The sequence below is a fragment of the Balaenoptera borealis genome (assembly GCF_965194805.1).
Source record: "Balaenoptera borealis genome assembly, chromosome: 13".
Taxonomy (NCBI): domain Eukaryota; kingdom Metazoa; phylum Chordata; class Mammalia; order Artiodactyla; family Balaenopteridae; genus Balaenoptera; species Balaenoptera borealis.
In genome coordinates this window covers 32,610,319-32,637,275 of record NC_138870.1, presented here as the reverse complement: position 1 = coordinate 32,637,275, position 26,957 = coordinate 32,610,319, and the positions used below count along the sequence as shown (strand labels likewise).

Here is a 26,957-nt window from a genome sequence, read left to right as displayed (position 1 = left end):
ATTTATCAATCATTTTCTTTGTGGTTAATGGTTTTATGTCCTGTTTAAGAAACATTTGTCTAACCCAAGGTCATAAAGATACTCTCCAATTTTATCTTTTAGAAATTTATTGGTTTTTCATTTCACATTGATATCATCAATCTATTTAGAGTTGATATTTATATATGGTATGAAGTAGAGTAAGGCTATAGTTTTTGCTGAGATTTGTCAAGATGACAAAGGTAACATGTAAATGAAATTAAATAAACTCAGATTATAAAAGCAAAGGATAAAAGTACAAAAGAATAGCCTACTTTTTTTAACTTTTAAAAATTAATAGACTTAAACCTGAGTTATAAAATTCTTTCTCATCTTTTCAGTGAAATAGCAACGGATGTGACTATGTTTCAATACATACTTATTATTAGCAGTGATGAAAACTAGCAGTAAAATGAGCAGATATGTTAACTATTAAATCCTTAAATGTGGAACTTTTGAAAAAATATTTTAAATATTTGGTGAGGAAAATGAAATGTGTTTACCTAGGATACAAAATAGGCGAGTGCTTTAGGTCATGAATTTATATCTCTGACACTAAGGAATCTTGCCTTGTCATAGAAGTTATTTGCTAATGTGTGCATGACAAAATACTCTTGCACTGTTCTCAAACTACCTGCCAAAGAAAAACCAGTAGAATAAGTCAAATGAAGTCTTTCCAGAGCTATTTGTAATTTTGTTACAAATTCATAATTTTAAAAGCATGGAGAAAGCCCAGTAGATAATAATCTGCCAAAGCAACATAGAAGTTACCATGTCATATAGAACACCAGTCCATCTGTGCTAGTGTTATTTCTTTTTTTAAATTTTATTTTATTTATTTATTTTTATACAGCAGGTTCTTATTAGTTATCTGTTTTCTACATATTAGTGTATATATGTCAATCCCAATCTCCGAATTCATCCCACCACAACCCCTGGGCTTTCCCCCCATGGTGCCCATAAGTTTGTTCTCTACACCTGTGCCTCTATTTCTTCCTTGCAAACCGGTTCGTCTGTACCATTTTTCTAGATTCCACATACATACATTAATAGACGATATTTGTTTTTCTCTTTTTGACTTGCTTCATTGTGTATGACAGTCTCTAGGTTCATCCATGTCTCTACAAATGACCCATTTTCGTTCCTTTTGTGGTTGAGTAACATTCCATTGTATATGTGTACCACATCTTCTTTATTCATTCATCTATCAATGGGCATTTAGGTTGCTTCCATGACCTGGCTATTGTAAAGAGTGCTGCAATGAACACTGGGGTGCATGTGTCTTTTTGAATTATGGTTTTTTCTGGGTATATGCCCAGCAGTGGGATTGCTGGATCGTATGGTAGTTCTAGTTTTAGTTTTTTAAGGAACCTCCATACTGTTCTCCATAGTGGCTGTATCAATTTACGTTCCCACCAACAGTGCAAGCCGGTTCCCTTTTCTCAACACCCACTCCAGCATTTATCGTTTGGATTTTTTGATGATGGCCATTCTAACCAGTGTGAGGTTGATACCTCATTGTAGTTTTGATTTGCATTTCTCTAATAATTAGTGATGTTGAGCAGCTTTTCATGTGCCTCTTGGCCATTTGGATGTCTTCTTTAGAGAAATGTCTGTTTAGGTCTTCTGCCCACTTTTTGATTGTGTTGTTTCTCTTTTTAATATTGAGCTGCATGAGCTGTTTATATATTTTGGAGATTAATCCTTTGTCCATTGATTTGTTTGCAAATATATTCTCCCATTCTGAGGGTTGTCTTTTTGTCTTGTTTATAGTTTCCTTTTCTTTGCAAAAGCTTTTAAGTTTCAGTAGGTCTCACTTGTTTATTTTTGGGTTTTTTCCATTACTCTACGTGGTGGGTCAAAAAAGATCTTGCTGTGATTTATGTCAAAGAGTGTCCTTCCTATGTTTTCCTCTAAGAGTTTTCTAGCGTCTGGCTTTACATTTAGGTCTTTAATCCATTTTGACTTTATTTCTGTGTATGGTGTTAGGAAGTGTTCTAGTTTCATTCTTTTACATGTAGCTGTCCAGTTTTCCCAGCACCACTTATTAAAGAGACAGTCTTTTCTCCATTGTATATCCTTGCCTCCTTTGTCATAGATTAGTTGACCATATGTGCGTGGGTTTATCTCTGGGCTTTCTATCCTTTTCAATTGATCTATATTTCTGTTTTTGTGCCAGTACCATACTGTCTTGATTACTGTAGCTTTGTAGTATAGTCAGAAGTCAGGGAGCCTGATTCCTCCAGCTCTGTTTTTCTTTCTCAAGATTGCTTTCACTATTGGGGATCTTTTGTGTTTCCATACAAATTGTGAAATTTTTTGTTCTAGTTCTGTGAAAAATGCCACTGGTAATTTGATAGGGATTGCATTGAATCTGTAGGTTGCTTTGGGTACTATAGTCATTTTCACAATATTGAGTCTTCCAGTCCAAGAACATGGTGTATCTCTCCATCTGTTTGTGTCATCTTTTTTTTTTTAACACCTTTATTAGAGTATAATTGCTTTACAATGGTGTGTTAGTTTCTGCTTTATAACACAGTGAATCAGCTATACATATACATATGTCCCCATATCTCCTCCCTCTTATGTCTACTTCCCACCCTCCCTATCCCACCCCTGTAGGTGGTCACAAAGCACCGAACTGATCTCCCTGTGCTATGCGGCTGCTTCCCACTAGCTATTTTACATTTGGTAGTGTATATATGTCCACTTTGATTTGTTTCATCAGTGTTTTATAGTTTTCTGAGTACAGATCTTTACCTCCTTAGGTAGGTTTATTCCCAGGTATTTTATTCTTTTTGTTGCAATGGTGAATGGGATTGTTTCCTTAATTTCTCTTTCTGATCTTTCATTGTTAGTGTGTAAGAATGCAAGAGATTTCTGTGTGTTAATTTTGTATCCTGAAACTTTACCAAATTTATTGATTAGCTCTAGTAGTTTTCTGGTGGCATCTTTAGGATTCTCTATGTATAGTATCATGTCATCTGCAAACAGTGACAGTTTTACTTCTTCTTTTCCAATTTGTATTTCTTTTATTTCTTTTTCTTCTCTGGTTGCTGTGGCTAGGACTTCCAAAACTATGTTGAATAATAGTGGACATCCTTGTCTTTTTCCAGATCTTAGTGGAAATGCTTTCAGTTTTTCACCATTGAGAATGATGTTTGCTCTGGGTTTGTCATATACGGCCTTTGTTATGTTGAGGTAGGTTCCCTCTCAGCCCACTTTCTGTAGAGTTTTTATCATAAATGGGTGTTGAATTATGTCAAAAGCATTTTCTGCATCTATTGAAATAATCATATGGTGTTTATTCTTCAGTTTGTTAATATGGTGTATCACATTGATTGATTTGTGTATATTTAAGAATCCTTGCATTCCTGGGATAAATCCCACTTGATCATGGTGTATGATCCTTTTAATGTGTTTTTATATTCTGTTTGATAGTATTTTGTTGAGGATATTTGCATCTATATTCATCAGTGATATTGGTCTGTAATTTTCTTTTATTGTAGTGTCTTTGTCTGGTTTTGGTATCAGGGTGATTGTGGCCTCATAGAGTGAGTTTGGGAGTGTTCCTTCCTTTGCAATTTTTGGAAGAGTTTGAGAAGCATGGGTGTTAGCTCTTCCCTAAATGTTTGATAGAATTCACATTTGAAGCCATCTGGTCCTGGACTTTTGTTTGTTGGAAGATTTGTAATCATAGTTTCAATTTCATTACTTGTGATTGATCTGTTCATATTTTCTTTTCCTTCCTGGTTCAGTCTTGGAAGGTTATACCTTTCTAGGAGTTTGTCCATTTCTTCCAGGTTGTCCATTTTATTGGCATAGAGTTGCTTGTAGTAGTCTCTTAGGATGCTTTGTATTTCTGCAGTGTCCGTTGTAACTTCTCCTTTTTCATTTCTAATTTTATTGATTTGAGTCCTCTCCCTCTTTTTCTTGATGAGTCTGGCTAAAGATTTATCAAGTGTGTTTATCTTCTCAAAGAACCAGCTTTTAGTTTTATTGATCTTTGCTATTGTTTTCTTTGTTTCTATTTCATTTATTTCTGATCTGATCTTTATGATTTCTTTCCTTCTACTAACTTTGGGTTTTGTTTGTTCTTTCTCTAGTTCCTTAGGTGTAAAGTTAGATTGTTTATTTGAGATTGTTCTTGTTTCCTGAGGTAGTCTTGTATTGCTATAAACTTCCCTCTTAGGACTGCTTTTGCTGCATCCCATAGGTTTTAGATCATTGTATTTCTGTTGTAATTTGTCTCTAGGTAGTTTTTGATTTCCTCTTTGATTTCTTCAGTGATCTCTTTGTCATTTAGTAACATATGGTTTGGCCTCCTTGTGTTTGTGTTTTTTACGTTTTTTTCCCTGTAATTCATTTCTAATCTCATAGCATTGTGGTCAGAAAAGATGCTTGATATGACTTCAAATTTCTTAGATTTACCAAGGCTTGATTTGTGACCCAAAGTGTGATCTATCCTTGAGAATGTTCTGTGTGCACTTGAGAAGAAAGTGTAATCTGCTGTTTTTGGATGGAATGTCCTATAAATATCAATTAAAGCTATCTGGTCTATTGTGTCATTTAAAGCTTCTGTTTCCTTATTTATTTTCATTTTGGATGATCTGTCCTTTGGTGTAAGTAAGGTGTTAAAGTCCCCCACTATTATTGTGTTACTGTTGATTTCCTCTATTATAGTCATTAGCATTTGCCTTATGTATTGAAGTGCTCCTGTTTTGGGTGCATATATATTTATAATTGTTTTATCTTCTTCTTGGATTGATCCCTTGATCATTATGCAGTGTCCTTCCTTGTCTCTTGTAACACTATTTTAAAGTCTATTTTATCTGATATGAGCATAGGTACTCCAACTTTCTTTTGATTACTATTTGCATGGACTATCTTTTTCCATCCCCTCACTTTCCATCTGTATGTGTCCCTAGGTCTGAAGTCGGTCTCTTGTAGACAGCATATATATGGGTCTTGTTTTTGTATCCGTTCAGTGAGCCTGTGTCTTTTGGTTGGAACTTTAATCCATTCTCATTTAAGGTAATTATCAATATGTATGTTCCTATTACCATTTTCTTATTTATTTTGGGTGTGTTTTTGTAGGTCCTTTTCTTCTCTTGTGTTTTCTGCTTAGAGAAGTTTCTTTAGCATTTGTTGTAGCACTGGTTTGGTGGTGCTGAATTCTCTTAGCTTTTGCCTGTCTGTAAAGCTTTTGCTTTCTCTGTCAAATCTGAATGAGATCCTTGCCAGGTAGAGTAGTCTTGGTTGTAGGTTCTTCCCTTTCATTACTTTAAATACATCATGCTACTCCCTTCTGGCTTGTAGAGTTTCTGCTGAGAAATCAGCTGTTAACCTTATGGGAGTTCCCTTGTATGTTAGTTGTCATTTTTCCCTTGTAGCTTTTAATAATTTTTCTTTGTCTTTAATTTTTTTCAATTTGGTGACTGTGTTCAGCGTTTTTCTCCTTGGGGTTTTCCTGACTGAGACTGTCTATGCTTCCTGGACTCGGGTGGCTATTTCCTTTTCCATGTTAGGGAAGTTTTCAACTATAATCTCTTCAAATATTTTCTCGGGTCCTTTCTCTCTCTCTTCTCCTTCTGGTACCCCTATAATGCGACTGTTGTTGCGTTTAATGTTGTCCCAGAGGTCTCTTAGGTTGTCTTCATTTCTTTCCATTCTTTTTTCTTTTTTCTGTTCCGTGGCAGTTAATTCCAGCATTCTGTCTTCCAGGTCACTTATCCGTTCTTCTGCCTTGGTTATTCTGCTATTGATTCCTTCTAGTGTATTTTTCATTTCAGTTATTGTACTATTCATCTCTGTTTGTTTGTTCTTTAGTTCTTCTAGGTGTTTGTTCTTTAATTTTTCTAGGTCTTTGTTAAGCATTTCTTGTATCTTCTCGATCTTTGCCTCCATTCTTTTCCGAGGTCCTGGATCATCTTCACTGTCATTATTCTGAATTCTTTTTCTGGTAGGTTGCTTATCTCCACTTCATTTAGTTGTTTTTCTGGGGTTTTATCTTGTTCCTTCATCTGGTACATAGTCCTCTGCCTTTTCATTTTGTCTGTCTTTCTGTGAATGTGGTTTTTGTTTCGCAAGCTGCAGTATTGTAGTTCTTCTTGCTTATGATCAGTGTTATTTCTTCTTAACAGAGGCTATCAGTGAAAGCTATTATTCAAACCCCTTTTAACCCAAATTCATAAAATCCCATAATTATTTTAGATCATCAGCCAGATTCTCTGAGCCAAAACTATTCTTAGCACTTTAACTGATACCGCAATCACTATTTTGGTAGCTTGCTGAGAATCCTTTGTTAATTTTTTGTGGCTATCTAAATTTTTCACACATTTAAATGTGTTTAAGAATATCTACATTCTGTTCCCAGCCTATTTAGCCATTCAGGTCTTTCTCTCATCACTTATACTAACACTCAAAGCCTTTCTTTTTTCATTCTTCAAGGAAACAGACTAACTTCAAGGGAACTAAAGATAGTTCTCTGGAGCAGTACTTAACTCTCGAGCTAGGAAGTCCCCATGAACTCATGGTTTTTCTGATACTTGAGTAAAATCAGTGCTTAACACCAACCCATACTGTAACTTGACCAGTTTATTATTCAATTGGCATTGCTTGAAATTTCCCTTCTTTGAGACATTGCTTATGCTGTACTTGTGATCTTTTAAAATTGTATGCAGTCTTCAAGGCCTCACTCTCAGTCTACTCCTCCATGAAGCATTTCTTGTCTCTTGCAGCAAGAAATTATTTTTGCATCCTTCAAATGTGTCATATTAACTCTCCTCATAGGCTGCCCTGCATTGTTATTTGGGAACTTGTCTTCTATCTCCTATCAAACTGTAAGCTTCCTAAGGAAAGAATCTGAAAATTACATTTAATCCTTGCATATCTGGTAACACCTTGCCTAATTTCTTCTAAATCCAGCTGTTCAGTAAATATCTGCTGAGTGAATTTTACCTTATATTATGCATGGATCCCTTTCAAACTCAGCTGAGCTGTCTATGAGCAAGTAAAGGTGAAAGTATCTGGTAGATATAGCAGGGCACATGTTAAATATTTGCATGTCATGGAGAAAAAAAAAAAATCCTTTTCACTGAGATAAATCCAAGCAAAATAAATAGCAAAGTGGGCCCATGGCTATTTATATTATTCTAATTTCTTCATTAATTTGCAGCTTTCAATTTAGAATTTTGGTGATAGTCCATAGAAATACCGGATAGAGAATCAAATTGATGCCAAGATTAAAGTAATGACCTGGAGAGAATAATTTTGAAGAATAATACTAAATGGAGTAGATATGCAATAATAACAATAACACTTAGAGAAAATAATAACACCTAACATTTAAGAACAATTATTATAAACCATGGATTAGGCTAACACTTTGTTTGTATTTCCCCTTTAAATCTCACAACAACCCTCTGAGATAGAATTGTTTGAGATAGTACTATTATTTCCCTCATTTACAGATGACAAGGTAGCATGGAGAAGATTAGTGGCTTGCTCTACTAACCTTACTACTTGCCAATAAGTAGTAGAGTCTGGACTCTAACCTAGTCTGACTTCTGGCTCTTAACCATAATTCTGCATTGACAGCAATTTAGGATATTTATCTATCTATCCATCCATCCATTCAATACACATTAAGGAGTACTGTGTTCTAGACACTCTGGTGAGTACTAGGAATAATGAATAAAATACAGTCTTGCCCCTTAAAGAACTTATAGTCCACTGGAAAAGCCAGACAAGGGTTTCCAGGGAAACCTGTACTAAAGAGCTAACTCTTTAAGAAAGAGCTTGGCAAAAAAGAAAGTATATTAAGGTCAGAAAATATTATATATGCAAATACCAGAGAATAAGCAGAATATTGCATGGTTGGGGTGTTGCTAAACTGTAGGGTGAAAATTGAAACAGGTAGACAGAGCTAGTATGAGGGTCAGCTACTTTACATTTCTATTAAAGAAATCACACTAGAAATATTTGCTTAGATTCTAGTTAATGGTATTTTATTGACTGAATCAGTAGTATTTTATTACCTAGCTCTAATAAGGGCAGGACGTTGACTTTGGTAAGGGTTGAAAGAATGCTAAATGAAAATAGTCTTAATTCCTATAGATTTAATTCTTCTAACTCTCCTTCTAGAAAAATAATAAGACAAAGGAAAATTTAAATAAAATCTGGTACAAACACTATTTTTTAAATAATTCATTAATTCCTAGGAAATTGCTGATACTAATGAAAAGTTTTCATATGGTTGTTTTAGTCACAGTCTCATAGTACAAAACAAAACACTTAGTTACTTAAAAAATTCGACAGTTTTGTAATTTGCTTTTAGATTTAGAGGATGATCGAAAGCAAGCTATGGTTAGTGAGCGGACAGAAGCGTTTACCACTGCTCGAAATTTATTGGCCTCTGGAGCTGATGCTATTGAAAGGATTATGTCTTCATACAAAGAGGTACTTGCATTTCTTGTTATCAATTTGATTAAAATAAGATATATGAAAATCACGCAAAAATGTAAATTACCACATATGTTTATTATTTTGGAAACATCTTTTCTCTACCAAAATTTGCTAAGAGTATAATCAAGATAAAGGACAACAACTCCCAAGTCTATTGCTGCTAATACCTTTCAATTTTTATACTCTCAATTGTCAACTCCTTTTTCTGTCTATAGTACGACATATTTGCTCTTAAATTTTACTAAAAGGCCCTTTGGTATGGATTTTGGAGCCAGAGTGCCTAAATTTAAATTCTTGCTCCAGTATTTACAAATTATATGAACTTGACCTGTTTGTGTCTGTTTCTTGATCTGTAAAATGGGGATAATGATAGTGATGACTTTGTTGAGTTGTTGTGGTCATAAGCACTTTAATAAGTGTTAGCCAATAATATTACTTATATACCTTGCAAACTTTTATTATACTTCAGGACAAGTCAAGCCTTACCAACCACGTATAAAAAACCATCTTGTGATTCCACTTTCTTTCTGACTTCCCTGCAGAGTTTGGGTCTTCCTTCTCTGTGTTCATAGTACACCTGGTACTTTACGACATTATAATTGTCTATCTTTTGCATAAGACCCTGAGTGGAAAGCAGGAACTATCTTATTCATCTTTACATTCCTAATATCTATTTTAATGCTTGGAACATTGTATATGGTCAGTAAATATTTGCTGAGAGAATGGTAATAAGACCTACAGATAGCACAGGGTTAATATTAAAAATCACTTTATTCAATTCAGATATTAAATAATATTCCCATGGACAGTCATTCTCACTATTAATTACTCTTGTGGCTTTTGCATCAATATAAATTGCCAGAGCATCATTATAAATTTAGCTACCTATTAAATTATCCTTGAATAAATTATATTAAATAGTTGCAAAGTTTGTGATTTGCTGACAAAACTTTTCAATCTCATTTAACAACTGATTTATTGAATTGGTTTTTTTTTTAAAAAGGTAAAACCAGTTGTTTAGGGCCACAAAGCAAGACAACTCAATTAAAACTTTTTTTTCAAATAGTAATTTTGATAATCTGGAGACACAGTTTTGGGGATAGCTTTTTCAGCTAATAAATTACTTATTATTAAAATTAAATGAGAAATCAAAATTTTATATATCTCACATTCAAACACTTTGCTATCTAAGTCACAGAGAGAATATCAGTTCTTTTTTCTAGATTGTCTCCAACACAAGAAATGATTGCATTTTGTTTTATTTTGCCTGTATGTGCGTTGAATCATAGAACTTTCACTTCTAAAGAATCTTATTACTCCTGTGAAAGCACATGAAAGCATCATGGATTCTCCACTAGCTCTAGAGGGAACAAGGTTTCTTTTTAGACAAACCCCCTTGTCTTATATCCCAAAGTAATTTGTCCACAGTCACATTCTCATTTTTTTTTTTTTGACACTCTTTGCCCATTCATCCCTGCATCCTGGTCTACTAACTCAATGCCTCCTGCCTTTCTTTAATTGACCTCCACATTTGTTTCAGATTTTTTTAATGCAACTATATTTACTTAGGTTTCTTTTGGATCCGTATTTTGTTAATCCTTAGTTCTGTTTTCCTCTACTTGGGAACTCAAGAGATTCTTCTAGATAACATTTTAGAAATTATCCTATATAATAGCTATAACATTAATATATAGAAATGAAATACTAATCTAATTATAGACCTCTCACACAGTAGAGACATGTGGTAGAAGGCTTTTAACAATAATACCTGCTCATTCATTGTTTAAGTTTTGCACACACAAAAATCTTACACAATGTTGGTAATGTATTAGTCCATAGTTTATTGTTTAAGAGACATTTATTAGTGACATGCCTTGCTTATTGATACCAATTTCCTACTAAACAGTTCTGTAAGAGAATGGTTTTTGTTGCTTCCTTTTCACTGAGAAAGATGGTCTTGACAGGACATGAGTCATCTTTCAGATGAGTCACCTTGATAACAAGGTGTTCTTTTAATAGAAAAGCAGCAGAGATTCAACCTAAATTGGACAACTGGCAGAATAGGAGCAAGATACCACTCTATTGAGCCTTTTGAACTAAAGCAGAGATTTATCTCATCTTATAATCTCATCTAGAAAAAAAGTCATATTTAATATTTTTCTTTGGGCATATAAATCATGTTTGGCTTGAAAAGAAACTGAATTTTGTGGGATTTGGACTGAAAAGGATTTAAAGCTTTTCACTGAGCTCACGCCCAATATTGGTATCCACCTGCAGGGGTATTTTCTCTGGCCAAACTTAGGAATTGTGACAATCAGTTTGACTCAGAAATGTCATTTCATAATAAGAAAAATATGCATTTTTCTTCTATTTAAAATCTTCTATTTTTAATTGAAAAAAAGATATCAAAATAAAGAATCATTATTTCACTGAATGGATTTAAGCTTTTCACAAAACTTCTAATTTCTGGAAATCAAATTTTCATGCAAACAGGGGCCAAATCAGAAAATTGTTTGAAAGATTTTTAAGTCTCACTAATATTCTGAAGTCTTTACATTTCACTTTGAACTCTGACTTGAATGAATAATTTTTATGTGTTTTTTTAATTCCAATCAAACTTAAGCTGTTGACTTACTATGCTGCTTTCTTGGTAAGTTTTTTAGTGTTACTGGTTTTAGTTATCAGATGTACTATCTACTTTTCAGGTATAATAAAATAGGATCTTTAACATTAAATCAAGAAGCTTATATGATTGCATATTTGTTTAAAAGTCGGTCTCGAGTATACTATTTTTTCTCCCTATGTTGGTTTTAGATAACTGAATTAGCAGGCTATACTGCTCGAGTATACAACATGTTTTGGGTCTTTGATGAAGTAAAAAGAGGCATTTATAAGAGAACTGCTGTCTTGCAAGAGTCTGAAAACCATAGCAAGAGTGGAGCTAACGTAGAATTACCCCTCAGTGAGACACTGGAAATCAAAGGTATTAAACTCATACGTTTTTGTATTTTTTCTATATTTAAATGTTTATCAACAGAACCAAAGTTTTTTAGAAGATAGCTTTGAACAGATGTAAGGAACCAACATTTAGTTATTTAAACAGTTATTCCTAAAGTCAGTGCTGCATTTTGAGGAGTAGTGACTAATATTACCATAAAAAATATTATGCTACTTTTATTTAGGACAAAATGTCTAGAATTATTTTTAGAAACTGCACATATGGCAGAATGAATTGTTTGCATTTAAAATTCAAAAAACAGAATTAGAGCTAATGTCATATTGTTCTCCATCATTCTATCATTTGGTTTGGTTATTATAGTTTTAAAAATTATAGTTCTATGTCTTAATTTCCTTTTTGCAACTGTGTTTTTTTTCTATAGGAAAGTTTAATTTAGAGAAATAAGTAGTTATAAACAGTGTGGCTGGGTTATACCAGATAGAGTTTAGCTTTGCTCTCATTATGATATTAACATCATATTATAGTAAAATAATATTTCTGAGATTTTCCAAATATGTCAAAATGTGCAAATTTACATTAGACTTTGCTTTAGGTATAGATATCTATATTTACATTTATTTCTATGATTCATTAATGTGAATTATCTTTATAGTGAATTTATCTGTTATGCTACATTATACTTTAAGTTATTTAATTAGCAATAACACATGATAGCTTTTGAAACTTAAACTCTTCCTTAACTTATAGGAAAAGTTATTGATGTGGATCATGGAATTATTTGTGAAAATGTTCCCATAATTACACCAACGGGAGAAGTGGTGGCTTCCAAGCTAAACTTCAAAGTAAGATGATATTCAAGAATCTTCTGATTGTTGCCAACACAATAATACAAAACAACTCAGAATTCATGTACCTTATATTAAATACTTGGAGGAGCATATGGAAAGGAGGGGAAATCAAGAAAGGTATGCATAGAGGCTCAATTACAGATGCAGTTACTTCCTCAGAAAGCAGAGAGAAAGAAAAATTTGATTTCTACTGCTTTATGGCCTGGTTGAAAATCAAAATTAGAGTACACTGAGAGCCTATACAAAGTAACTTTTGGGAACAATAGGAAATTTCTTCAGAAATTAATATCTGGAAATACATTTTATGTTTTTTTCCTTATAGGAGTTACTCAAAAAATACAAGCCTATATTGTTATATATTTACTAAAATATGAGAGAAGAGGTCATCAGCAAGTTTACATTCTCTAAATTTAATTTATATTTTCAATAATCACATCTTCTATTAGGAAAAAATGATCAGAAGATTCATGAATTGGAATTTAGCTTTTAATTCCGTTGAGAATAATAGTTATTTGTTATTTAATACTCTGTCTTGATTACAAAAACTAAGGTAAAAAAATAGCTAATAAATCTGAGACCCTGATTTAAAGTATTGTAAAATTCAAACACACATTTTGGAATTCAAGTACAAAATAATTTGCTGACAAGTGTAGTGATCTGTGCTTAGTTCAAACAATGACATGATTGGACTTGATAACAGAATTAGAAACATGACCGTATATGTGCATTTAATGATTTTAATATGGACCTTAGTCTAGGTTTAATTATTAAAGATGTATTTGAAAGTGCATAAGCCTGCTGGAAGAGGATGAGAAGTACTGAACAGGGAGAAATTCTGTGTTAATAAACGTAAGAGAAGTTGTGTTTTAACTACAATTTGGTTGGGATCTATTTTTCCATTTATGGACCTATAAAGTAGCAATAAGGTGCTTATGATGCATCATAATCTTAAGTAGATTTAAAATAAAGCCTTTGAAGAGGCCTACATGGGATATTTAACTATTTGCTAATACTTTAGCAATTTATAATGTATGACTTTGTATAGAGGTTTTTCATCAGGTTAGGTTTCATAATATCAATTCTTGTTGCTCCATTTATTAAATAGAGGGAGAGTCTTGAATTCTGCCACCTACTAACTAAATACATTATTTTGGACACATAACACTCTTTCTGTGAAAAAATTCAGAGCTCAGTATATTTTTATATAAAATGAATTTTAAAATACTTAATCTAGTGAAAGTGTCATAAATTTTGAGGTTCTACAAAGGTATATGTTAATATAGTATACTTTTATGATAATTATTTATTTCTGAGTCAGACAGGGAGTTTTATTTAAAGTCTCAGGTCCCCAAAGTATAATAGAAAATTTTGTTTCCTCTGCATGGATTGATAAATAAACAGGTTTCTAGAGGAAAACATTCTTGTTCTTATGTTAACCTTTTGGAATTAAAAAACCATTTGGAGAAGAAAATTTCAGTAAATGTGGGAATTCTTTTGCCTCACACTCACTGTTTACTAAACATCAGAAAACTTATGCTAAAAAATAATATGAATGTAGAAAAGTCTTCTATTACGACTCAAAATGTGTTAAATTTCTGAGAATTCCTAGTAGAGAATGACCCTATTAAATATTTTGTTTATATACCTTTTGCCATGGCACATACCTTTAAAAAATCATTTGAAAAGTGTTTATGCTTCTACAGAATTACACTTTCTTAATCCTCTCTCTACTGAAAGAGCAGAGCAAATCACAAAACCCTTTCTGGGTTCTTCCCAGGATTTTTTTAAAATTTTACTGTATCAAAATGGCATTTCAGTTTGCCTACAATTAGGGAGAAAAAAATATCTGTGATCAGATTTTATAGACTCAAGCTTGCTCCTGTCTTATGTCCTTGTGGTAGCTATCTTTATTGCCTGGAATGCTCTTCCACCAGATCTTACTTGTTGCTTCTTGTTACCAGGCTAAAGCAAAATGGTATCTCCTCAAAGAGGACTTTCCTGACCACCTAATCAAAAGAAGCCCCTTTCCCCTGCCAACCTCACAATGCCACCATCTTTCCCTAACACATCTTCCTTTTTTGCTATCATAATAATATTTATGACTAGTTAATTTTTTGTTCATGTGTTTATTGCTGTCTTTGCCATTGAAATGTAAGCTCCACAAGAACAGGGACTTTGTCTTGAGCAGCACTGTATCTTCTGTGCCTAGAAGAATGTCAAGCACATTTAGATATTCAATCAATGTTTGCTGAGGAAATGACTAATTACTCAGAATATAAATCTGAACCATTTTTGCTTTACATTTATTTATTACATACATTCTTAGTTCTTGTATCTAACCTTCATATCAACCTTTTTTTCCTTCCCTTCCTCCCTTCCTCTCCCTACCACCTTCTTTCAGCAAAAAGATTTTAGCTTATGTTATACACAGCAAATGAGTAATGGATATACATGGATATGGTTCCTTATAATGACATAATACAAGTAATGTAATGCTCTTTCACCTTTGAGTTTTCAACATAATGTATTCTACATCATGGACCTTAGATATTTGTATCTATACTGTACAAAGCTACATATACAGACATACTGTAAATTTCTGCCTCTTGTACTTTCATACTATATTCATTTTTTAGTCACTGATTATAAAATATCATTTGTTCTTAGAAGTAAATCAGATTTTTAAATAATGTTCCTTTTTCTTGACCCTTACAATACCTTTTAAATAGCACATTGCCAACTTCCTGATCCTATTAGGTGGAATAAGAAGTCATAAAATATAACTGTTTAAATTTAAATGATAAATAAGCTGAAAGATTCTAAGAGAATCATCCAATCAACAATTGATAAATAACTTAATTCATCCCTAGACATAAGACTAAATTACAGTCTTCTTGCTTGTCTCTGTCTTAATTTCATAAACGTATTTTCTCCATCTGTGAATAAACCAAAATTAGAATCATTTTATGTCTCTCATTATGGGTTTTTGTGATTTCTGTAACATTTCAGACTACTGAATTAAACAACCCAGCTGACTCGTAGAACTCCAACTTACAAATACAACAAAGTTGTATCTTAATTGAAGTAAATTTAATCAAATATTAATATAAATAAAATAAATTTAATCTATTTTAATTTAAATTAAAATTTTACAATTTCTTATTTCCACGTGGTTATGTTCCTACGTATTTGTGTAGTATGTGATGGCAAGACCTCAATGAAAATTTTGGGAAGTCAGTGCTCATTCGAAGAAGATCCATTTCTTTGGAATTGGATTATTTTATGATGCTTTTAGCATCAGAGCATAGTCAAAAGCCAAATTTGATGGTCTCAATCCCGATATATTTTTCTTTGATTCCTTGCCCATCCTAGGTTATCATGTGTTTGAAAGTTTAAAAAAAAAATCCCTTTTAAATGCTGCCAAATGAAACCATTTTTACATATTGTAATTTCTAATTTTATTTCTTACCTTAGGTAGAAGAAGGAATGCATCTTTTGATAACTGGTCCCAATGGTTGTGGGAAAAGTTCTCTCTTCAGAATTTTAAGTGGGCTCTGGCCTGTGTATGAAGGAATCCTATATAAACCACCTCCACAACATATGTTCTATATTCCACAAAGGTAGGTAAAGTTTTTTAAATCACAATGAACAATTTCCTTTTGCTTTTGAATTATCTTGATTCCTTAAACTCTTCTGTAGGTAATCTTTAAGCATGTTTTTATTGAGAGATACAATTAAGGAAATGAAAATTATCCTAAAAAGTTTTCTTACTGCTTTGATTATAATAGTTTCCAGGATAATAACAATTCTTTTCATTTTCACATCATTGTAATGAACACTCAAAGACTATAGATGTTAGTCTCAAGGAGTAACAGCCTAGTCCAAAGAGTAAGTATATTGCCTTAGATGTCAGATTATCTCTTCTCACAAAAAAATTAATAGTTCTTGGATAGTATACTAGTCTTTCCATCAAGCTGCATACATTCATATGTTCTAAAATTGTTCAATTATATTTTAAGAGCCTCTGTGAAATAATCTTTATCACAATTCTGTTATATAATTAATTAATGATTTGAAACTACCTTAATTAAAAATATTTTACTCTAATAATGAGTGTAAAAGTAAGCATAGAAATATTTAAAAGGAACATTTTTCTTCTGAAGTTTTTAACTACCTTCCTTCATAACAATTTACAGATGTCTAAACAGAAAGTTATACTTGAAAATTTGGAATATTTATTGTGGGTGACAGAAAATTAAATTTAAAGAAAATTAAAATTAAATTCATCTGACTCAGTAATTTTTCCATCTGTCATCACCCTGGGTTAGGTCGACATCACAAAAGTACTCCTACTGTGTTAGAGGACTATTCTGTGGAACCTAATAGAGCACCTATGCTGAAATTATATTACAAGAGCAAATATAAAAGTTACATCAAGTATGATGCTATCACATCTCTCTTCCTCTTTTTCCTTTGTCAGAAATTGTTTGTACAGTCCTGCCCACTGGACTAATTTTTAGATCATATATTGTAGTTATGCAGATGAGGCTTTGTGTGGCTTTTTCTTTAAAGTAAGACCTATCAGAGTAGTAGGAAGCTATCTGAAGTGTAGAAGGATGAAGAACTGTATTGGCAGTAAAAAAATATTGGATGTGAGCAGTGCTATGAATACTTATATTTAACACAAAATAGATAACATCTGTGACAGCAGAATCATTGTCTCTTTGTCTGTGCTTTAGAATCCTTTTGGGAAATGTTCTGGATCTGAAAACTAAATATTACTGCCAAAGTTTAAGTTTCAGACATTAATGCATTAAGTAGACCGATTTTAATTTCTTATTTAGGTTTTAAAGCATAAAATCATGAGGAAAATATTCTGTTACATCATAGAATCTACTCTTTTAATGCAAATAAAATTATATACATAAATTTTTTATTTTTTGCTATTTTAGATTTCATTTATAATATAGATACAGTTCTTGAATATAGCTATACACTGAGCAATGAAAGACATTTCTCAGACATAAGAAAGTGCATAATCAGCAAAGTTATCCTTCAGAAATGAAGGAGAAATATTTTCCCAGACAAAAGCTGAGGGAATTCATGTTCATTAGAGCTGCCTTACAAGAAATTCTGAAAGGAGTTCTTCAAATTGAAATGAAAGGCTGCTAATTAGTAACAGGAAAACATATGAAAATATACAACCCTGGTAAATGTAAATATATAGTCAAATTCATAATACTCTAATACTGTATTATGGTGGTGTGTTAACCATCTAACTCTTAGTATAAAGGTTAAAGGATGAGAGTATTAAAATAACTATAACTAGTACAATTTATTAATGAATACACAATATAAAAATTATGACATTAAAAACATAAAAGGGGGAGAGTAAAACTTGCAAGATGTTTTATATACGCCTCATAGGAACTAGAAAGCAAAAACCTAGAGTAGATTCACAATAGATAAAGAGAAGGAAATCAGAGCATACCACTACAGAAAATCACCAATTCACAAAGGAAGGCTACACGAGAGGAAGAAAGGAACAAGAGACAAAACAACCAGAACACAGTAAGTTGGCATTAGTAAATCCTTACCTGTCAATAACTAGTCTAAATGTAAATATATTGACTTCTCCAACCAAAAGACATAGAATGGCTGGATGGATGAAAAAACAAGACCCAACTATATGCTGGCTATAAGAAGACACTCACTTCAGCTTTAAAGACACACATAGATTGAAAGTGAAGGGATGGAAAAAGTTATTCCATCTAAATGGAAACCAAAAGAGAGCAGGGATAGCTATACTTATATCAGAAAAATTAGATTTTAAGCCAAAATTGCTAAAAAGAGACAAAGAAGGTCATTATATAATGAAAATGGGGTCAATTCATCAAGAAGATATAACAGTTGTAATATATGTACACTCAACATCAGAGCATCTTAATATATTAAGCAAATACTAACAGATCTGAAGGGAGACAGACAGCAATAAATTAATAGTTAGGGACTTCAGTACCCCACTTTCAACAGTGGGTAGATCATCCAGACAGAAAATCAACAGGGAAATATTGGACTTGAACCAATATTTAGACCAAATGGACTTAGTAGACATATACAGACATTCCATCCAATGGCAGCAGAATACACTTCTTCTCAATCATGCACGGAACATTCTCTAGGAATATTATATGATAGGACACAAAATAAGTCTTAGCAAATTTAAGAAGATTGAAATCCTACCAAGTATTTTTCCCATTATAACAACATGAAACTTGCAATCAATAACAGGAGGAAAGCTGAAAATTTTATGAATAGGTGGAAATTAAACAACACACTCTTGAGCAACCAGTGGATCAAAGAAGAAATCAAAAAAGAAATTAAAATATCTTGAAAGAAATGAAAATGGAAACACAATATATGAAAACCTATGTGATGTGGCAACAGCAGTTCTCAGAGGGATATTTATAGCAATAAGTTAAGAAGAAAAGAGATCTCAAGTAAACCTAACTTTACATCTCAAAGGAACTAGAAAAAGAAGAAAAAATAAAGTCCAAAGATTGCAGAAGGAAGGAAATAATAAAGAGAAGAGCAGAAATAAATGAAATAGAAACCAGAAAACCAATAGAAAAGATCGATAAAACTAAGAACTGATTATTTGTAAAGATAATATTGATGAGCCTTTAGCCTATCCCTGGGATGCAAAGATGGTTGAACATTGCAAATCAATAAATATGATACACCACATTAATAGAATGAAAAACAATTATCATATGATCATCTCAATAGATGCAGAAAAAGAATTGACGAAATGCAATATCCTTTCATAATATTAACTCTCAACAAACTGGATCTAGAAGGAACATACTTCAACATAATAATGGCCACATTTGACAAACTCAGAGTTAATATCACATTCAATGGTGAAAGAATGAAAGCTTTCCCTCTAAGATCAGGAACAAGACAAGGGTGCCCATCTGACCATTCTCATTCAACAAAGTACTGGAAATCTTAGATAGAGCAATCAGGCAAGACAAAGAAATAAATGCATTCAAACCAGAAGGGAAGAAGTAAAATTGTCTTTGCAGATAATATGATCTTTCATGTAGAAAATCCTAAAGACTTCACCAAAAACATTTAGAACAAATCAATGAATTCAGTAAAGTTGAAGGATACAAAATCAACATACAGAAATCAATTGTGTTTCTATACACTAACAACAAACTATCTGAAAAGAAATAAAGAAAAACTATTCCATTTACAATAGCATCAAAAACAATAAAGTACTTAGGAATAAATTTAACCAAGGAAGTGAAAGATCTATACACTGAAAACTATAAGACTTTGAGGAAAGAAACTAAAGAAGACACAAACAATTGGAAGGATATCCCATACTCATGGATTGAAATAATTAATATTATTAAAATGTCCATACTGCACTAAGCCATCTATAGATTCAATGCAATTCCTATCAAAATTCCAATGGCATTTTCCACAGAAATAGAAAAAAACGATCCTAAAATTTTTGTGGAAGTACAAAAGACCCTGAATAGTCAAAGCAATCATGAGAAAGAAGAACATGGTTGGAGGCATCACACTTCCTGTTTTCAAACTCTGTTACAAAGCTATAGTCATCAAAACAGTATGGTACTAGTATAAAAATAGACATAAACCAATGGAAGAGAATAGAGGGCCCAGAAATAAATGCCTGCATATGGTCAATTAATATTTGCCAAGAGAGTCAAGACTACTCAAGGATAATCTCTTCAATAAATGGTATTGGCAAAATTGGATAACCACATGCAGAAAAATGAAATTGGACTTCTTCTGTCTTACACCACTCACAAAACTGAACTTGAAATGGATTAAAGACTTAAATGTAAGACCAGAAACCATAAAACTCTTAAGGCATAGGAAAAACTCCTTGACATTGGTCTGGGCAATGATTTTTTGGATATGACACCAAAAGCACAAACAATAAAAGCAAAAATCAGCAGGTGGAACTACATCAAACTAAAAATCTTCTACACAGTGAAGGAAACCATCAACAAAATGAAAAGCCAACCAATGGAATGGGAGGAAATATTTGCAAGTCTTATATCTGATAAGAGGTCAATATCCACAATATATAAGGAGCTCATACAACTCAATAGGAAAACAAACAAACAAGCAAACAGTACAGTTTAAAAATGGGCAGAGGATCTTAATAGACATTTTTCCAAAGAAGATATGCAGATTGTCCAACAGGTACATGAAGAGGTGCTCAACGTCACTAATCATCAGGGAAATGCAAGTCAAAACCACAATGAGGTATCACCTCACACCTGTCAGAGTGGTTAATCTCAAAAGATAAGAAATAACAGGTGTTGGCAAGGATGTAGAGAAAAGGGAACCCCTATGAACTCCTGGTGAGAATGTAAGTTGGTGGAGCCACTATGGAAAGCAGTATGGAGTTTCCTCAAAAAATTAAAAATAGAACTACTGTATGATCTAAACTCCCATGTTCATTGAGGCATGATTCACAATAGCCAAAATATGAAAACAACCTAAATGTCTGTCAACAGATGAATAGAAAGAGATGTGGAATGTATGTATACACAATGGAATATTCTTAAGCCATGAAAAAGGAAATCCTGACATTTGTGACAACATAAGTGAAATAAGTCTGACAGAGAAAGATAAATACTGTATTGATATCACCTATATGTGGAATCTAAAAAAGCTGAACTTGTAGAAACAGAGTAGAATGGTGGTTACCAGGAGCTGGAGAGTGGGGGGAATGGGGAGATGTTGGTCCAGAGTACAAACTTACAGTTAGAAGTTGAATAAGTTCAGGGAATTTAATACACACCATTGTGATTAGAGTTAATAACACATTATATACCGGTAGTTGTTAAGAGAGTAGACCAATGTTCTCACCACAAAAAAAAGTGGTAATTATGTGAGTAATATAAGTGTCAGGTAACAATACAGTGATAATTATTTTGCTATATGTAAGTATATCAAATCAACATGTTTATAACTTGAACTTACACCATGTTATATGTCAATTTTATCTCAGTAAACCTGGAAAAAATATCACTGAGCTGTACACTTAAGAATGGTTAATATGGTAAATTTTATTTTACATGTATTTTACCACAGTTTTTAAAAGTGGAAAAAAAAAGAAAAAAGAAGTGCAAAAATTCTAGTCTTTGCCCTCAGGAGACCTAACTATGTTATTTTGCAACAAACATAAATCACTAGGAAACGTTTTCTTAATTATGAAGTTTACTGTTGCCTAGGCAAAAGGTCAACTACACCTTAGTTAAGAAAAATGAGAATGAAAGTCTATTTTTTAAGGCTTAATTTTTTTTTAATAATTAATGTTAAAAGTCATTTTATCTTGATTATAAAGCTTCTAGAAACATGAAAATTTGTATTTGTTTAAAATCCTATAGGACCAATATCTTGCAAAAGAGCATAAAATTTATTTAAATGTATATGTAAACTAGGAGAGCCTAAATATAGTATTTACGTCTAGTATTCTAAAAGCTATTGATTTTTTCAAAAAAGTTTAAAAATAATCTTATGTGTCTTTATGATTTAAAAGAAAGCTGCTACATAGATGGGAGGGGAGTTTGGGGGAGAATGGATACATGTATATGTATGGCTGAGTCGCTTTGCTGTGCACCTGAAACTATCACAACATTGTTGATTGGCTATACTCCAATATAAAATAAAAAGTTTAAAAAAAAAAAAAAGAAAGCTGCTACAACCTATTTCAAAATATTTGTCAGTAGATAATCTTAAACTTTTCTTTTTAGGATATTCTTATTAATGAATATTATCTAGTATCTTATTGCATTAATTTATAGCAATAGAATATAGGTTAAGTACTAGTTTGGCAGAAAAAAACCTGTAAATTAAATATAGAATTGAGTCTTATGTACCTACAGAATCAACTTCATAAGTCACAAACAGACCTTTATAATAATCCCCCTGTTTTCACTTTTCGTGACTGAAAGACTTCTTGGTAGAGGATCAATCTCTTTATGCAATGATCAAATGTAAATTAATTGTTATTTTTATGGGGAAAAAAGGAGTGGGTTTTGTTAAAGTGGATTTCTAATAATGTCATGTAGTGTACAGAAAAAAAAGTAAACCGAGGGAAAAAATGTTCTGATTAAGTATATTGGGACTGCTGATTTTTTTAATAATTTAAATAATAATGAAATTTTTAATAATAATAAAATAATAATTTTTAATAATAATGAAATTTTCAGAGAATTTGAAGAGCCGCTATGGGTCAGTTTCAAGTTGGGAAACCTGAATTCCTGAGAAATTGTGAAATCACCTCAATATTTCCCCAGTTAATATCTTCTGATACTTCAGCAATGTTAATAATGAGAACCAGATAAAATAAAATCTGGGCCTTGGTTCAAGAATACAAATAAAAAGTTATTTGGGATGGTAGATGGTAAAATTCTTAGTTTTGCTCAGATAGTTCTTAAACTATTTTGGCAATCTTAGGCTGTTTGAGACTGAATTTCCTGAGCAATGTGACTATACTCTTTAAACTGATAGTTGAAACTCATTGTTCCCTACTGTATTAGCCATCTGACCCTCAGGAAAATTCTTACACTTGAATACAGATCCTGAATTTCTTTTGTCAGTTCTTGGTGCACTTTGTCTTAACCACTTAAAGGTTGATTTATGATCTCCTGCTCTAGCTTTCACTAATCCACGAATTTATGGCTCATTAGTCATTTAGTAATTCCCTAGTACATCTCTGTCTTCAGCCATTAAAGACTCTGAAGCCCAATCATTTTTTCTTTTTTTCCTTTTTTGGCTGCCTCTGGTCTTAGTTGTGGCGCGCGGGCTCTTTGCTGCTGTGCGCGGGCTACAGAGAGCATGAGCTCAGTAGTTGCAGCTTGCGGGCTTAGTTGTCCCGCGGCATGTGGGATTTTAATTCCCCGACCAGGGATCAAACTGGCGTCCCCTGCATTGCAAGATGGATTCTTAACCACTGGACCACCAGGGAATCCCTGAACCCCAATCTTTAATTTGTTTAGTTCACTTGCTAACAAAATACTATTGTATGCTAACACTTACCAAAATGGGAAATTGAAACACTTGGTGGGGCTTGGGGAAACAGAGCATGAAGGAGAGGAAGGGAAGTAGGGAAGAAGGAAAGAAAGAAGAAGGGGATGGAGGATGGAAGGGAGGGCAGGAAGCAAGACAGAAGATAATAGTTGTTTACTGACAAAAGGCAGCAAAATCTTGGGTTCCTTTGTGCTACTTTAAAAAAAAACTCTCCAGGGTATCAGTTGTATACATCACATATTTCTCCCCAGCAACGGTCTCCAGTTTGGCAACAGCCCACCATGTAATTCTGTTCCCAAAGCTCCTGCTGTCACTACCCTTTCTTGGTAGAAATATCTAGGGACAGAAATTTTAACCATGATCTTCTTACTACTGTAAACTTTATGCCCAAATACTTACACTAAGGCCAACAGATCTAAAATAGATTCAGACTTCCCACAAATTTGCATGAAAAGATAATTTGTACACACTTCTGCCCATACTTGACTTTGAAGTTTGAGAAGTAAAAGGTTAAGAAAGTGAAAGGATTATAAGGATTGAATTAAATTTGACTAAACATTTTTTAAAACAAAGAAAAAAATAAAAGAAAAAAATGGGGGTAGAATAGTAGGGATATTGTATTTCATATCTTGGGAAAATTACTGTACTTTATTCTTTGTCAATGCTCTACTCTTTTTTTTTTAAATCAGTGTTTATTAATGCCCTGCTAGAAGATGCTTTAGAGGATAGTGAATAAATAAAGACACAGTCACTCTCAATGTGTGTTTGTGTCTAATTTGGTTATAAACAAAAACATGCAACTATGTCCTATAAAACCCAGAATAAATGCCTCAAGAAAGATAAGAAATGCTATAGAAATATTCAAAATGAGAAAAAATATTGTAGAACAGCATGTCACTTGACCTGGGTTTTGAAAGTTAGAATTTTAACAATTGTCATAAATTGGATGTTTCTTAAATGTCTAAGTAGAGCAGAAATGCCACCGATTCAAGTAAGCATGAGTCTTCTGTTTTTGTTTTTTGGATACTTCCTTCTAAGCAGGGCTGTTCTATCCACCCTCCTTCTAATACACCAAGCTGAGGAAAGCAATTATTTATTATTAATATTATGTCATTGGTACATACTGAAGGTAATAGCATCCATCCCCTAGGTCCTTAATCATTGCTAAGATGTTCTTTCAGCTGAAGTTCTTTGAATTACTTTTTAAAGTTCTGTAGTGCTTTGGGGGTCTGCCCTTTCCCTAGTATCCACCTAAGAAGCTCGTCTCCTCTTTTTGAATAAATGACATAGTCTTAACAGGTTAAATTTTAGTCTGTTAGTGCTTCTTGAAAAACATAGCAAAAGAAGACAGTAACTTGTTTCTACAACACTCATTTTTTTTTGGGTCAGAAGATATTCTGAAATTATAAATAACATATTATTTATCAGCTCAGTATTTATTTACTAACTGCTTCATTCACAAGGTAGTATATTCAACTATCATGTTACTGAATCTTCTAGACTAAATGTAAATGCTGCTTAATAGATAAAGTAGTTATGAATCATAGTTTTAAATAAAATACAACATTAAAATCCTAAATTTGGTTGTACACAGGAATAATAGCATGACTAATTAGATTGTACAGAGAATTAAATATAGATAATATTACTTCTATCTTTTAACATATGAACAGTACCTATTGATTACTCTCTGCATGTCATGCTAAATAGATTATTTTAAATGATTAAATTTGAGTTCAAAGGGATTATAAACTTTAATACTTTGAGTTGCACACCAGTTTAAAGCCAGGGTCAGAGTTCACCAAATCTTTGGGTACAAATCCTCTGTATTCACTGCCTCTTATTGCAGGTTAATAAAATAATCTTATTAAAAATATATACCTCAGGCAGAAAAAAAAGCCCTACTGTTTGACCTTAAAATATTTTCTCAGACAGTCTTAATTAATCTTAATTAATAAAATAAAAAGATTCTCTAACACTGTCGCAAATTTATGGGGAAAAACAAACTATCATTCTTTTATAGTTTGCATTCACTTCCAAAAATTTCTATATTCTTCAACTGTTTCTCTTAGAAGAGCTTATGACATGAAATCTCATCTTTTAGAAGTGCCAACATGTAATCCATTGTTTTCTTTGATGGCATTTCCACACATCCCTTTAATGATATAGGTTATGTGTTTCTTAAATAAGGTGAATTAATATTGATTTTTATTTTGACAATCTTATGACCTCTTGAGATAATTGGTGGATCCTAGGGCATCTTGAGCAAGGGCTGAGCATCTCTGGTCTATTACTACTAACACAAGCAATTACTATGTATTAGTCACTGCTTACATATATTACATGTTTCTGATTTATCTGTATGACAACCCATAAAGTTGGTGTTAGTATCCCTATTTTATAGATGAGAAAACTTAGAGAGGTTGAAGTCATTCCACTGATAAATTTTGGAGCCAGCATTTGAACTTTGGTGTGTCTGAGTCTAAAGTCACTTTGTCTTGCTTACTGCTAGCAGCAGGGTACATGTTTCTGAAAAATTACTACTCTCCTGCCTGCCCTTGAAAGTGAGTATCACCAGTTAAGGTTGTTTGCTTGGTATGCTGAATCTGTACTAATATCAAGCTATTGTTTGGAAGCAGAGGTCCTTATAATGCTTGGGGTACAGGGCAATCCAAGCCAATTTTAGCATAAAGTTTTGCACAGATACTTGGCTGTCATTCATTTATGTTAATGTGAAAGAAGCTATATTCTTGTGTAAAAGTGAAATTCATTTAAATTAAACTATGTTCAAATCACTTTCAAATTAGAATATGTTCTCTGTTCTTTCCTATTCTTCTAAAATCCATTTCTCTATAAAATATAAAATAATCTCTCAAAAATATACCCGTAGTTTTAAATCAGACTTCTTGAAGAAAAGTAAAATAAGCAAATCTTAATTTTCATGATGCATTATGGCATAAAAAATTATTATTTACCCTTTAAGTTGTCAAAAGAAGAGATTATCTTTCGCAACAAAGACTGTGTTTTGTGTTAGGAAGTTCAGCAGAATGGACAGAATACTTAAATAACACTAGTAACAGCAGCATTGCCACAACTGTACTGCCTGCTAAGACATGCCTGTGTCAAATAAGTTCTGTAGATATTTTAAAATATGAACTTTCTTTTGAATTGTTTCTTTATGAATGCCTTCCAAATCCAGGATTTCCTCTTTGGAGGGATAAGAGAACTATGTTATATAACAGCATTGTTTAATCCACACATTTAAAACTAGATAATGCCTATTAAGGAACCAGAAAGCACATGAGACCAGAAAGGAGGTTAGAAGACCTAATTTGCCTCCTTTCTCCATGGAAGAGAGGGTGCCCTCATAGTCAGTAAAGAATTTTTGGTGTGATCCTTACTTTTCTTCTTTTTGCCTAAGATCTCAGATTAAAAAATGAGGGTGTGATCTGGAAAAGGACATACATAAGAATATGGGATCGTGCTACTTTAGATATCTTGATGACTGTTTTCTATTGAGTCTCTAGCTTTCGGACTTTTTGATTCTTTTTGATGAATCTCTAGGTGCCAAAACAAGATAG

The 26,957-nt window shown here is 32.7% G+C and overlaps 1 protein-coding gene across 3 annotated transcripts in view; it reads left to right on the top strand.

Moving 5' to 3' along the window:
* The window catches only part of ABCD2 (ATP binding cassette subfamily D member 2), a 99,353-nt gene that overhangs the window by 16,122 nt on the left and 56,274 nt on the right, over window positions 1-26,957 (top strand). For 2 of the 3 annotated variants that reach the window (XM_082349393.1, XM_082349394.1), the window contains exons 3-6: window positions 8,357-8,478; window positions 11,299-11,467; window positions 12,191-12,285; window positions 15,766-15,911. In XM_082349393.1, the coding sequence (XP_082205519.1) occupies window positions 8,357-8,478; window positions 11,299-11,467; window positions 12,191-12,285; window positions 15,766-15,911 (532 nt within the window). Of the gene's footprint in view, window positions 1-8,356; window positions 8,479-8,607; window positions 11,135-11,298; window positions 11,468-12,190; window positions 12,286-15,765; window positions 15,912-26,957 lie in introns of those variants that run through there. The other variant, XM_082349395.1, reaches the window with a different exon arrangement.